Source organism: Cyanistes caeruleus, chromosome 14 (assembly GCF_971803275.1).
Source record: "Cyanistes caeruleus chromosome 14, bCyaCae1.hap1.1, whole genome shotgun sequence".
Taxonomy (NCBI): domain Eukaryota; kingdom Metazoa; phylum Chordata; class Aves; order Passeriformes; family Paridae; genus Cyanistes; species Cyanistes caeruleus.
In genome coordinates this window covers 12,250,347-12,264,471 of record NC_141714.1, presented here as the reverse complement: position 1 = coordinate 12,264,471, position 14,125 = coordinate 12,250,347, and the positions used below count along the sequence as shown (strand labels likewise).

The window sequence follows — 14,125 nt, the reverse complement described above, 5'->3', positions numbered from 1 at the left end:
TGCTGTAGATAAGGAGGGTAACTCAGTAACATCTAAGTTTACTCAAAGGAAGGCTGAATCTGAGAACAAGAGGCCGTAAATGCATTAGTGAAGTCCCTCTTTGGTCCATGACTCAGAGGATAGGAACACCCTCAGGGAACTGAGAAAGACATCAGATACCGAACAGGGAGCTGCAAACTGCTGTCAGCAAACACCCTCTTCATACCTGCTTCTTCTCTAATTTCCTCTGTCCATCTACTATGAAGTATTCATCTTCCACAGCCCTTTTGTCTTCTTTACCCCTTTCCTCTTTCCTCTGACTGACCTTTGCCTCTGGCCACCTCTGCTCACACTCCTGTTGCCTTCGTAGCTCCTGCTCTCTCTTCTGGTGCTGGAAGAAAGCCAGGGGATAACATTGCTTATTTTACTTTACTTTAGTACCCACCAATTACTGATACCAGTGTTCATAAATCACAAGGCCCATTTCCTGCTCTGCAGTCACTAAAGAGGGGACACCTGACACACCACAGAGCAAAAGTGGGCAAGGACAAGCTGCCACCACCGTGACTGCCAAACCTGAAGTGAAACCTCTGCTCTTTTGGCAGCCCAGGGCAAATCTGTCATTTATGAGGCATGTGAGATTGCCCTGACAGCTGGCCATTAATCTAATGACAAATGTCTTCCCAACATTTCAAGAAGGAAGAGTTTCTTTTTCCAGAGCATTCCCATCTTGCTGGAGCAGCACTGTGCTTCACAAATGTCAGCTCTGAAGTGTTCACACAAGGCTTGAGTTTTGTCAGATATTCAAGAGAAGAGACATGTTGGTGTTTTTTGTGTTGTGCCACTGCAACAAAGACATTGAGGGCCTGGAGTGTGTCCAGAGAAGAGCAACAGAGCTGTAGAGGAGTGTGGAGCACAGGTGTGATGAGGAGCAGCTGAGGGAGCTGAGAGTGTTCAGCCTGGAGAAAAGGAGGCTCAGGGGGGACCTTATTGCTCTGCACAACTCCCTGACAGGAGGTTGTAGCCTGGTGGAGGACAGGCTCTTCTCCCAGGTAACAAACAAGTTGTGCCATGGGAGGTTTAGACTGGATATTAGGAACAATTTGTTCACTGAAAGGCTAGTCAGGCATTGGAACAGACTGCCCAGGGAAGTGATGGAACCACCACTCCTGCAAGTGTTAAAAAAACCTACGTGGATGTGGCACTTAGGACCAAGATATAGTGGTGGACACATCAGTGTTGGGTTAATGATTGGACTGGATCCTAGAGGTCTTTTCCAACCTTAATGGTTCTGTGATTTTATGATTTAGCTCTGCCTCTAAGACAACAGTGTGTCAGGCAGCTGAAAAGGCAACCAGCTGTCTTTTAATATCTTAAACAAAAGCAGGGCCAAGATGCTGGACCAGACCAACAGACTGCAAACTGGGAAATGCATATGAGGAAGAAATGGGGATCTCTCACCACATCTGCCAGGCTACCACCACCAAACCTACTCGAACAAATGCCCTTCCTCTTCTGCTCACACAGTTCAGGGCAGGTTATCAGCAGGAAAAGGACAAAGCCCATCTAAAACCATTGTGTTCAAAAGTGACACAGTTCCCCCAAGGTGCAAGATTAAGATCCAGGCTGAGCTGATAACTGAACAGAGCCCTCTTGCCTTGCAAAGCCTACTCCCTACAGGGACATTTTTCATTTGTGATGAAATAACAAAATTTGTGATGGAGTAACAACAAAGCCAGCCCCCTACATCCTCCAGCCTCCTCCTCTGCTCCTTCTGCTGCTCGATGCGCTTCTGCCGCTCTGCCAGCAGCTGTTTCTTGTACTTCTCCTGGTCCTTCAGCTGCTGCTGCTGCCGATGAGGGTCCGAACGGGTTTTGTTCTCCTGCTGCAGCCTCAGAAATTCACGGCGGAGAGTTGACTCCCCTGGGAGATTAACGATGGAGCTGAAACAAAGAGGAGGTTTCTACGTGAGAAAACACAGCATTAAAGAGAGAATACAAGGTGCTTTGAGAATGTTTCTTGCCCTGTGTTAGCAAACCACGATATGTCTCCAGCAGCACCTGGTGTGCTGCAAACCAGCCTGAAGCTGATTATTGGGTCCTTCATTTGACAGCTTCCCCCCTACTGCAAGGAAACTAAAGCAGCAGCTTATTACAGACATTTTATACTCAGCAGTTGTGTTTGACAGCAACAAAACAGTTAAAGCTACCAAAGGGCAACCAGGAGATTAAGGATTTAGAGCAAGTTAAGAAAGCTGTTATGGCTGAGGAGAGGCTGCCTCCAGTGAGAACAGATTGGGCAGTCAAATTTTCTATTTCAGTAATAAAATTAACCTTGGTTCTCCTTCATCTTCATTCAGCTCATCATCTTCCTCCTCACTTCCACTGTAATCATAGTCTGTTTCTTCTAAAAAGGAGAATAAACAAACACCAGAGGAGGATGCTGTTATTTAAGATACGATCTTGACCTTTATTTTTGAGCATTCAGCCTGAACTACAGGCTATAGAGGAACTGGAATTTAAAAGTCACATGTTGTACTGGGAGGCTGAAGGGAGGTAAAATATCCATGTACATAATTCAAAATCTAGTTCAGATAATGATTCAGGGCAGCCCCGTTACACACACCCACCTTTTCCCGTGACTGACTGTATTGGTTTTGCAAAACTAACCTACTTCCATAATCTGAAACAAATTAGGCTAAACCCACAGAGAAACCCAACCCCCACAGCACCACCAGCAGAGGGGTTCTTCAAAAAGAAGATAGGCTATAAAAGCTTGCACTGCCCTGCTCTGCTCCCTGTACCTGTGTCATGGCTATGCTGAGGCCACCAGTAAATCCAGGTTTCCTTTTGTATCAAAGGGAATTATTAAGTAAGCAAAAAAGAAAAGAAAAACTAATACTAGTTTTAGCACAAAATTTCAAAAGCTAACCCATAGTTTTAAAGTTCTCTTCAAGACTGACATGAAGGCAGTTTTTAAAGGATAATTTCAAACTGGTCCTACCCTGCATTGTTGGCTGTATTACGTGCTAAATTGGGACCTCATTTTTTTGAAGTAACTATTTTGAAGTGTGTAGTCTGGTAATTCCACACTATTCTCCTTTTCAGGGGAGTTTTGATTAAAAATAGCATTTTCAGGTCAAAATATAACTATTTATGAAGAAGTGACTATTATCTTTTCATTCCTCCACCCCTCTCAAGGGCATTTGTGAGAAATTCTAACTCACTATATTTCTATTTCAGTGTGCTTTGAGATTCATAGCTGAAAGAGGTGGCAGAATTTGCAACTACTACTGGAGTCAGTAAATCTGCTTTGCAACAGCAATTTCATTTTAGGTGCTAATACTCCTGTTGTCCAGTCAGGGCATTTATAAGACACCTTCCAACTTCCATAGTGCTTTCTAAGCTTGCTCTCACAGTGCTTCTGGCAGTATAAAACATACTGAAGGGGAGAAGGAGAGAGAGGGCAGGGTTGTTGGTCAAGAGGCCACATATCTTTGTTCCCTTTGTACAAAAAAGTACAAAGTTTTTTGCCCCTTAGCAAAAAACTGCACAGGCATTTTTCACAAGTATCACCCCCATTCCTTCACTGCCTCTTCCAGCTTTTGCTCTGAAGGGTAAGGCTGGCATTTGGAACAAATCTGAACTCTCTTTTTCTTCATACACTCTGTGAAGGAAGTGATTCATTATTAACATCTGTATTTTACTGGAGCTTGGAGGTCTGCTCTAGGTCTCTTGTGCACTCGATTGCAAAACACTTAAAGAACCCTTCTGCCCCCAAAGAACACACAAGACAAAATTACATGGAGATACAACAGGTAAATCAATTAGATCTGGGACAGAAGTATGAACTGAGAGACCAGGAAACACTTGTGGAGCACTGCTCAGAGACCCAGACTTTACTTGGAGTCCTTGCTCCCTGCTAGCATCAGGGCTGCTCTCAATAACTCTGAAGGTTCCAAGGACTTTAGAACTAAAACACCACCACAGACCCAGGCTTTGACAAAGGAATCTTCAAAGTGGCCCCACTATCTTGGACAATGCTTTCTCAATTTTCCTGGTTCTAGTATTTCAGCTGCATCTGCCTTGTGCTCTGCTGCCAAAACTTGAAGTGTCCTTCATTTTGTTTTTGCCATGTTACCCTTTTCTCCTTTTTTCTTCCTTGTCCTGTCCAGGTGATCCTTCAGCATGATGCGCACTTGCCGCTCGTTCTGCATGTCTCGGATGAAGGAATGCTTCAGCAGGGTCTCCGTGGATGGGCGATGCAAATAATGCTTTACAAGGCAGCTTTCAACAAAATTTAGGAACTTCTTTGACCTAAAAAAGACACAACAGTGGAGAAAGACCAATAATCCTTTTCAACTTATGGTCCAAGCACTACCCCTGAGCAGTGGAAAGCACTGACTGTGCAAGGTTTCCTTCTGTGCTGGAGCTGAGAGACAATTGGAGCTCTGCCTCCAGTGAGAATCCTGTGACCAGCACAGTGCTGAAGGTGAACTCTACCTCACCACCCTCTCAGAGGAGTTATTACCTTGAATTTATATCCTGATCAATGAAACCACGATCTGGCCAACACAAGCTTTTCAAAAATGTCCCTTACCTTTTGATAAGGTGAAGATTTTCTTTATACACTTCATTTAAAACAAAAAGTAATTCTCTGTAGGGCAGGTGACTTCTATTAGCCCCACAATGTCCAAGCAATCTCCTGATAAAGCCCTGACCCCAAGAAACACATCTAAGTTTCCTTGTTTATCCTGAAATTTTGGCCACAGACACCAAAATGAAACAACTGCCACAGTTTAGGCAGAGTTCAGAAGAAAGATGTTACTTCCCAAATGTAAACTATATCTGCCCTCTGACTCAATCCAGCTCTTAGAGACAGTTTAGGAATCATCTCCTAGATAACTAGATGATTTAACAAAACCATTGTCTCTGGACAAGAGAGCTAAAAGCCCTCCTAAGCCCACTGCAGAAAAAATTCAGGTTTTTTTACACATCTCTTTACCATTTTCTGGATTTCAACTTTGGAGGTGGGTTCCTTGGGATGAGGAAGAGTGCTCTCATGGGATGCATGTCACACAGGGCTGCAAAGGAAACCACAAATTATGGAAGGATACATGTACCCCCTGTGACCTCACTTCCCACTTCCAAACTCCTCCACTTCCAACATTACAGGATCTGCCCCAGAACCCAGCCAGGAGCCAACTAAATTCACACTACAGCCAAGAAATTAAGTCTCTGAGCACATAGAGATTTCCAGCTAAAAGAGATTAAAAAGAAAGGCTGCAAGGCAAGAACAGGTACAAGTTTCTTCATATTTTCTATATACATAGCTTTGGAAGGACATAAAAAAGCTCACCTTTCCCATACACAAAAGTGTGTTTGCACATAAACAGAAGTTAAAGCTGAGATTGAAATATTTGTCTAGTTATTATGTCTGGCTTCTGGTTTCAGATAAATGATAAGCTCCATTTTAACCAAACTGTTTCTCACATTGTTCATGGTATATGAGAAAACCCAGGATGAAGAAAAGCTGATACAAAGCACAGAGCTCATAACCAGCACTGTGGAACAGAGCAGAATGACTGAGCACACATTTCATCCATCCTGTGCTCTGGGAATGGGAGCACCATTATCAGGAAATCTGCCACAGATTCCACTTCTGTATTCAGAAGCTACCTTCACTCCAGCCCACTGCACTTCTCTTTAGGGCTAGTGCTGTGGAAAGTTGAAGCTATGAGGAACTCAGCAGAAAGCAAATACCATCACATCTCATCTATCCCAGACACTTTGTATGTATGTTTGAATTTTGAATCTGTTCTATCTGGCAGGGAGAAATGTCGAGGGTAAAAGGTCTTCCTTCACCAAACAGAGCTACTGAATGACAACTGATGGGAACTACATGGAGGCTGATTTCTTATAATATTTAGGTGATATTATTAAGAGCAGTGATGCTCTTAATAGAAATGGACTTAAAGCATTACAGAACCAGTAGAAGTGAGAAAACTGTGCTCTGGTAAAGCTTTCCCTACCTTCTATTAATTTCTGTCTGCCTAGGTTTCTCACATTTGGTTCTGGCTTTGACTTTTTCCTTGGTATGCTCAATAGTACATGATACAGTGGAAATGAGGGGCAGAGGTCTGGTTTCTAGATCTGGGTCCCAGACACTGTTGTACTGCAGTAAACAAAACACAAGGCAACAGAATATAATCCACAGCACTTCCCTGTCAAAACTACAGAAAACATCAAATACATGAGGAGCTGGCATGAAAAAGTCTCTCCCAAAGAAAACTCCCCATGGACTCATGTCTCGGGACTAAGCTTCAGTCAGGCTAAAGCACAGTCTGAAAGTGCTCCTGAACTCCAGCTGGCTCCTGCTAAAAACCAAGTCTGATGGGAGAACAGCCAAGTGGGTTGTTTAGAAACAGCCTACGTGCTCTCAGGCTCAGGCCAGAGTATGATGGATTTCATCTCCCGTGCTCTCAGCAGTGACCAGACACCCCACATATCCCATCTGCTCCAGGACCTGGGGCAAAGCACCAGCCCTCCATGCAAACAAAAATGCACGAGGACTTTGCACTCACAGATCTCTACATGCCCTGCAAGAGGCATTCTGGGGGAGTGAGGGGGCAGCAGGCTGGAAAACTGTGGCAATCTGCTCTCAGGCTGAGAGTGTGGTCACAGCTCAAAGCCATTATATGTGAGTAAATGCCCTATTCATACAAACTCTGTGAGAAAAAAGTCAGTTTCAGAGTACAAATATAACCTTTAGGCTACCTTCTTCCACTGTCATCATTTTTTCTAGTGACCTAAACCCAAAGCCACTTCAGCCAATATTTTCTGCTAACATATCAATCACTTCTACTTAGCTGTATCCACAGGCAGCAATCAACAAACTGATGCTAACAAGAGTTTAAGAACAAAAGTTTTGTTTTCCCAGGAGATGAAGGCAAGGACTCAAAACATTGACTGAAAGAGTCTAAAAGGAAGAGAACGCAATACAATCCAAATGAGAAAAAGTCATAGAGTGTTTTTAAAGATACAGTCAGAACCAGAATTCTGTGCATCAGTGCATTTGCCAAGGATGAGTTATTTTAACACAGAACACCCCCACCTTTATAGCAAATAACTTACGAGGTGCTCCTTCAGCCATTTCAATAGCAGTGATTCCCAGAGACCACAGGTCACTCTGCAGGAAAAGAAACAATGCACGTTGCAGCTTGCAGCATTCAAGCCTGTTTGTTCCATTTGTTTGTTTTCTTTTTGGTTTTGTTGGGGTTTTTTTTTTTAAGTTTCCCTGGATCTCTCCTGGATCATGTTGTTTTACTTGGAGTGACAAATATTCACTCCCTCCCACTCCCTACTGAGCTTTTCGGAAACATGCTAATAGTCGGAATCTTCCCATTTCCCATGCAACTCTGGACAGCTGATCCATCCTTTATGCATCCAGCCCTAAAATGCAGACCTTCTGCATTGAGAAAACAAGAGCCAGACAGAATACAGCAGGCACTGTTTAAATGTATGTCTTAAATCTCTTTTCATGAGGCAGCAAGACACAGCAGTGTCTCACCCTTCTCCTTCTGGCCAAAAATAATTCTTGGTCTTAATGCTTATTTCAGAGCAGTCATTGCTGAGTTCTACACTGATGGAACAGGAATTAAAGTCAGGCCTTGGGGTCTGACTTTTGCTGTACAAAGTCTCTAGTCACACGTTTTTTGGCACATGAGAGAAGAGTACATCATGCAGTCAGATTTATGCCACAATGTATATTCATCTCAGTTAACAGAGTGGAGTTCTCTTTATCAGCTGATCTGGATGCCAAGGGCCAGGTTTTGATCATGGAAGGTAAATTGCAACCACCATCAGTGGCTGTAAAAACTTCACACGTTTCCACTTGATTAATCATGTGCATTATTTCAGTATTTTCTGTGTCTAAATGTAGCCAAATGAGAGGCATGTGGCCAAACCAACTTGCAGAGCTTCTCTAAAACTCATCTTTAAAAAAAAAAGTGACAGAAAACCTCCAAATATTAGAAGGAATAAACCATTACATTAATAGCAGTTCATACCAAGCCCAGCACTCTAATTTTATCAACAGAGCCCTCTCAGTCCAGCTGCTCTGAACCCTTCATACAAGCTGAAAGCCAGTTCACATCACAGTTTGTGGAGGGATTCAGCAACAAAACTGGTGGGGATTTCATAGATCCATGATCCTGACTTGTTATTTAGTAAATGACTGAAAATTGAGAGTCTTCAAGGGGTAATACTGTAGGTTTTGAGGACAGTGAGAGAAACATCCAGGCTACAAGGAATTTTGGTTTGGAGTTCCAAAGCATGAGAGGCAGGCAGGTGTAAGAGAGGGTGACAGCAGTGTTTGTAAAGCTCAGTGTGTATATAAACATAATTATGTGGATATATTTGTACTTGTTTTGTCTTGTTTGGTTGTTCTGGCTACTTAGCCCATCCTATCAGGTAAAAGTCTCTGTGGGAAAAACCAGCCCTATGCAACCTTCTGGGTCACAGCACTGTTTGCACAAGTGCTTCCAAAACCCTCTGCTGATCAATTTTAAAACACCATTTGCAGTATCTGTTTGGAAGCAGACAAAGAAGGATTATTACTGAAGGCAAAGAAAACTCAAGAATTAGGGGTGCACATTCTTCATGATTGTATCTTCTGGTAAGTACACATTCAGAGAAAGAACTCAACTGGGGACAGGGAATGAAGATATGATTAACTTCTTGAGGTTTCAGTAGAAGATTGCTATGATATGGAAAAAAAATAAATATTCTTTAGTATGACTGACACACACACAACTCGGCCTTGCTGGGCCAGTGCAGCACAGAAGGTCTCAGAAAGAGAGAATCACAGCCTCTGAATCAGTAGGAAATGGAAGCAAAACCAGGTTCTTCATAAATATTTCTGAAGCCACAAATGGAAGGAGAGGTGTAAAGTGGCAATGGAGGAAGCACCTGAACTAAAAGAGTGACTGGAGGGTCACCCAGAAGATACCTGCTCAAAAAGCCATCCCTGGAAAACACACTGCATGGTGAGGACAAGAGGCAATGCTCACCAACTGCAATACAGGAAATTCTGTCCCTTCCCACCTCAGCCACCCTGCCACTAACCAGAAATCATTCTGGGATAGGAAACCACTTGCAGTCACATGCTCATAAATGAGCAAAGGGGTAGCAATTACTGCCAATTAACTCAGGATTCACAGCTGAGTAGAGCAAAACAGCTCTACCACAGTGTGCAGTAACTTGCCATATTAATATTGCACTAGTTCAAGCATTCCTTTGGAACTCCTCTCTTCTTTTCTTTTCTATCCAGACCTGCAACCTTCTTAGTATTTTTTTTATTTCAGAGAGGTTCACAAAAGTGTATTTCATGTATTCAAAATTCAGAAAAAATACAGTGAAACCTCACTCTTAAAAAGAGCCTCCGCCCACATATTACAAATACTTCTAGTTCGTATAGTTCTAGTATTATTGTGGTTTAAAAGGCAGGAAGTTAGAACTTTTCAAATGAGCAGGGTTTCAGCAATAACCCACATGTTTTCTTACCTTCTGGAGTGTTTAACACTTACTCTGTAATCATATGTAGAGTCTGGGTTCTCCTCACACGCAATGACCTCGGGTGCCATCCAATATGGGGTGCCAATAAATGTGTTTCTTCTCCCAATAGTCCTGTCCAGCTGAGCACTTACACCAAAATCCACTGAAAAGCCAAGGAGAGGTAAAGGAATTAGCAAAGAGCTGTATCCACATAGCAGAGTGTGTGCTTGGTCACTTTCATACTGTTTAGAACACCAAACCTTTGGGTTACAATATATATGAAATCTGAGCTCCTCCAGCACATCTTCTCCAATAGTTGAAATTTATTTGCCTCTTTTCCCCCACTTCTTTTTGACAGAAGAATTAAATAAACAGCATGCTAAAACTGACCGGTGTGTTACAGCAAGAGGAATTGCTCTACAAGACATTATGGAATAATTTATGCTTAATTGAGTAGGACTCAAGGTCTTCAACTAGACTGAAAGCAAAAATAGTGTCTACACACAAGGCAAATTTGGATGTGTCTAATATAACCACTTGTGAAAGCTGGAAATATCCACTGCATGACTTCATTTTGAGGTGTCTGGAATGAATCCTTCCCTACCTTCAAACACTATCTTAGAACAAACTGGAGAATCTACTACTTTATTCTCATCTGAGATCATTATAATAAATGAATCCTGTGGTTCCCTTTGTGCTGAAAAGGGTGATACTTTCATAAGGTCTGCACAGCAAAATGGTTTTGTTCAAATATGAAAAGGGTCCATACAACCAATAAATATGTGATTGCATTTCTCTTTGAACAAAACCCCAAGATACACTAATTGGATCCAGTGGGGTAGCACTGGATTGGTATTCACAGAGACAAAGGAAGGGGGAAAGAGGACTGAAAGGAGACAGGCCCATGGTTTCCATCAAGGAGCAGATTTTCTCATTGATGTTGCCTCATTGCAGATTATCTGCAAACCAAAATAATTTGTAGTGCTATAATTTCATGTGCCTGCTTAGCAAACCTTCTCCAAGAAGGTGGACCTGACCTTTGGGAACATCCTGTGCTCTGTGCTCCTGATGGGAAGTGCACACTCACACTGAGGTGGAATAGAATTGAATTGAGAACCTCTTGGCTTTCTAGCTTCTTTGCCTTAAGACACATGAGCTAAATCTCTCTGGAAATAACTTTTTTTCTTCTTTTTAAAAATTATTATATATTTAATATTTAATAAATATTATTATATTTAATCTTTACCCAGAGTTAGAAATGTTTAACAGCTTTGTCAACCATGTGAAGAATGCTGGAAGTAATAACTATACAGGACTATAAAACATACAACACCTCTATCTTACCTGTTTTGAGAGGGAACAGTTGACAATTAGTACATATGAATTAGAGACTACAAGAAAAATCCTGCCTCCATTTAATCTGACAGCAAAACTCCCTTTGACTTCAGTGAAGCCGGGTTTCTGCCACAAGGTTAAACCATAATGAGATTTAAAGTACTTATTTTACTTGCTCCAACCAAATATCCTATCCCACATCCACAAGCCATGTTTATTATTTGTTGTTTTCCAACTCTCCAGTGAATTTTTTCAGTTAAAGAGAGAGGGACTGTAAAGATCATCACAAAGAAGAATTGCTTCCCTTGAGATTTCTCCTTTAAAACACTTCCCTGTGATGTCTTTCCAAAACATGAAAGACATGCCCTCCTCAAGAGAGATATGTACTTGAGTTTAGTTTTAGGAAGTCAGAGGCTGTCAACACTGACATGTCACAGTAATACAAGGAAATGAGTAAACCCTCCAACCTTTTTGAGAGATGACTGTTATTCAGTGGTAGCCCTTACACATGAGTAATTCCACCTACTGTCAGATTTATGCAAATCTCTAAGACCACTTCCTTTAGAAAAATGGATTAGCAAAATTCGTTCCCCCAGCTTTTTTACTTTGGAAGTCTTTTGCATCCCAGGACTCTCTGTGAAGGCCTGCTGGTGCTGTGATTACTGGGCTGGTTCTGTGTGTGACTGTGTGTATTGCCCTCAGGCTGTGAGGGACACCCTTGCAGAACACTTTACATTTTCAACTTCTACATTACAGACACCTTGTAAGCACAAGCATCAATGATACTTGGCACACATGCTGCACTTAGGTTACTGAAAGTTCTTTCTGAGTCAAGATGGAAACCTTAATTTTAACTAACAGGTTTCTAGCACACATTTAAGGAAACTTACCCAATTTTACTTCTGCATTTTCTGTAAGAAGAACATTCTGTCCTTTAATATCTCGATGGATGACATGATGAGCATGAAGATGAGCCAATCCCTAAAAGAAAACCAGATTTGCCTTATTCCCTCCTCCTAACACTAGCACAGCACTGTTGCCTTTTTACACTTTCACTCTTTTCAGTCATTATTCATAAGGAAAGTCCTTTAGATGCTACTAGCAACATTTTCAGGGAGGAGAGAGGACAACAATCCTAAGTTTGATTGTCTTCTTCACCACAGGCCTGACAGTGGTGGCATCTCTTGAGTCAAGTGTGAAGAGAACAAGGTATCATAACTTCTGTCTCAGCATCAAGGGATGCTCCTTACACTCTATGCTAAGAGCAAACAAAAGAGAAAAAGAGCAAAGCAGAATTCTCTGTATGAGGACCAGAGACAGCAGATGGCTGGCTGTAGTGACCTGAAGTTTTCATTCAACAAAATGAGAAATTCAGTGGTAAATGGACTAGAGAAAGTTAAAAATACCATGTCAGACCTCTTTTTGATTGCAGCAAATATTGTTTTCTATCAGCTAATATTTGCTGTCTCCTCCTGCATTTTAAAATTGCCCATGGTTGAACTAGCACAGACATAAAGGAACACACTGAAATAATCCATTATAGTAATCCAGGGATGCTTCACTCACAACATTTAGCCCCTCTAACATTAATGGCTTCAAACAGAGCTTCCACCCAGCTTGTAAATTTTCCAGAAGGAAACATTGTTAATCCATGTGCAACCGGGCCATTTTGTCTTGAAACAAGCATGATTAATCCAATCCCTCGCTTTTACCAACGTGCTGTTACAGTTTTCAGCTGCATGAGCATAAACCAAACGTTTTAACATCAATTGCTTTAACAGAGACATAACAGCCACACCAGTGAGGAACAACCAGACTGCACCATTAAGGTTTTTTTCTTTTGCAGAACTCCCCACACTTTCCAGATATAATGATCATAATCTGCAGGCTAGTGCCAAATCCCTGTAAGAAGGCCAATATTCTCTGCCAAGCACATCTCTCAACTCCTATGCCCCAGAAAGAAAGTTTTACCCCTATTCAAGCATTACTTCAGCATGCCATCTACATTCCAACTCCCAGAATACGCATTTATCTTACCATTATTTTGAAAAGATGCAAAACTCTATTATAGAGAAGACAGATCAGTAACTCTGTAATGGGTTTTGAATTTAGAATGACTGGCTCCAACATCATATTTTTTTCCAGGCTAGTTCACTAGATTACACTTGGGAATTGTTTTATCCTCTGTACTTTCCAAGAAAAAAAAAAAGAAGAAAAAGAAAGCAGTCCTAAGCCTGCATAGAATGAAATATAGCCCCAAGATTTGTCTTGGGGAATACTGTCCCAGCAGGGAAACCATTAAGATTTTGGAATGCTGTTTAGTCAACATTTTGTCATATAGTGTGGAAAAGAGACCCCTGAGTGTGTGCAGGTAAAGGAATTATGGACAGAAAGATCTCACAAACATGAACAGCTGAAGCACTGAGCAGAAAGATATCCTGATGTGGAGGGCAGGGCAGACATACTGAAAACAGAAAATTCATTTACTTTTCTAGGTGCCCAGTGTCTGGAATTTCAGAAGATGGCTATTTGCCATAGGAAAGAGGAATCTTCTGTTCTTCATACAGAAAATGGGATTAACTACAACAATATGGGATGTCAAGCAGCCATCATGCTGGCTCTCAGGGCTCTTCTGAACTCAAGGACCATAGCCCATGAGCCCCATGGATCACAACCTTTAAACAATAATGCTCATTAGTGACCTATTTTAGCAACCAAAGGCTTGGAAAGGCCTTTTTGTTGCAAATGAGCAGCGAAGCTCTGCTGGCAGGACTCACCCTGAGAACCTCTCTGCAGATGTAAGCAATCCAGTCTTCCTTGAAACAGTTCCCTTTTGTCTTCTTTACCAAGTCAGTGACAGAGCCCGCACCGCAGTACTCCATCACCAGCTGCAGGGACACAAACACACACATGGCACCTTTACCACAGCTCTGCCAGGGGCCAGCAGAGAGAACACCTGCAAACACCCACCTCCACCACAACCCAGGCATGGCAAACTACACATGGCCTTCTCGGATGCCAAGTGACTTAGAAACTCATTTCCTGAATCACACAAACTGCTAAATAAATAGAAAACCTCACTAGTGCTCCTCTCCTGTTGCAGGCTTTCAGTAGTTTTTTTTTTATTATTATTTTTTTTATTTAGTATATACAAAATTGGAAAAGCAAGAGCTAACAGCACTGAGAAGCATGGGAATTTTTTAAAAATTTGAAATTTCTCATTTTGCTGCAGTGCCTCAAAAATCTTGCAGCCAAAA

The 14,125-nt window shown here is 41.9% G+C and overlaps 1 protein-coding gene across 11 annotated transcripts in view; it reads right to left on the bottom strand.

Moving 5' to 3' along the window:
- Positions 1-14,125, bottom strand: part of NRK (Nik related kinase) — a 92,792-nt gene that overhangs the window by 42,065 nt on the left and 36,602 nt on the right. For 6 of the 11 annotated variants that reach the window (XM_086850171.1, XM_086850177.1, XM_086850172.1 and 3 more), the window contains 9 exons: positions 13,646-13,756; positions 11,759-11,849; positions 9,566-9,696; positions 7,113-7,167; positions 4,984-5,062; positions 4,120-4,295; positions 2,313-2,385; positions 1,727-1,922; positions 305-370 (listed from right to left, as the gene is read on the bottom strand). In XM_086850171.1, coding sequence (XP_086706297.1) covers positions 305-370; positions 1,727-1,922; positions 2,313-2,385; positions 4,120-4,295; positions 4,984-5,062; positions 7,113-7,167; positions 9,566-9,696; positions 11,759-11,849; positions 13,646-13,756 — 978 coding nt within the window. Of the gene's footprint in view, positions 1-205; positions 371-1,726; positions 1,923-2,312; positions 2,386-4,119; positions 4,296-4,983; positions 5,063-7,112; positions 7,168-9,565; positions 9,697-11,758; positions 11,850-13,645; positions 13,757-14,125 lie in introns of all 11 variants that reach the window. The other 5 variants (XM_086850169.1, XM_086850168.1, XM_086850173.1 and 2 more) reach the window with 1 other exon arrangement.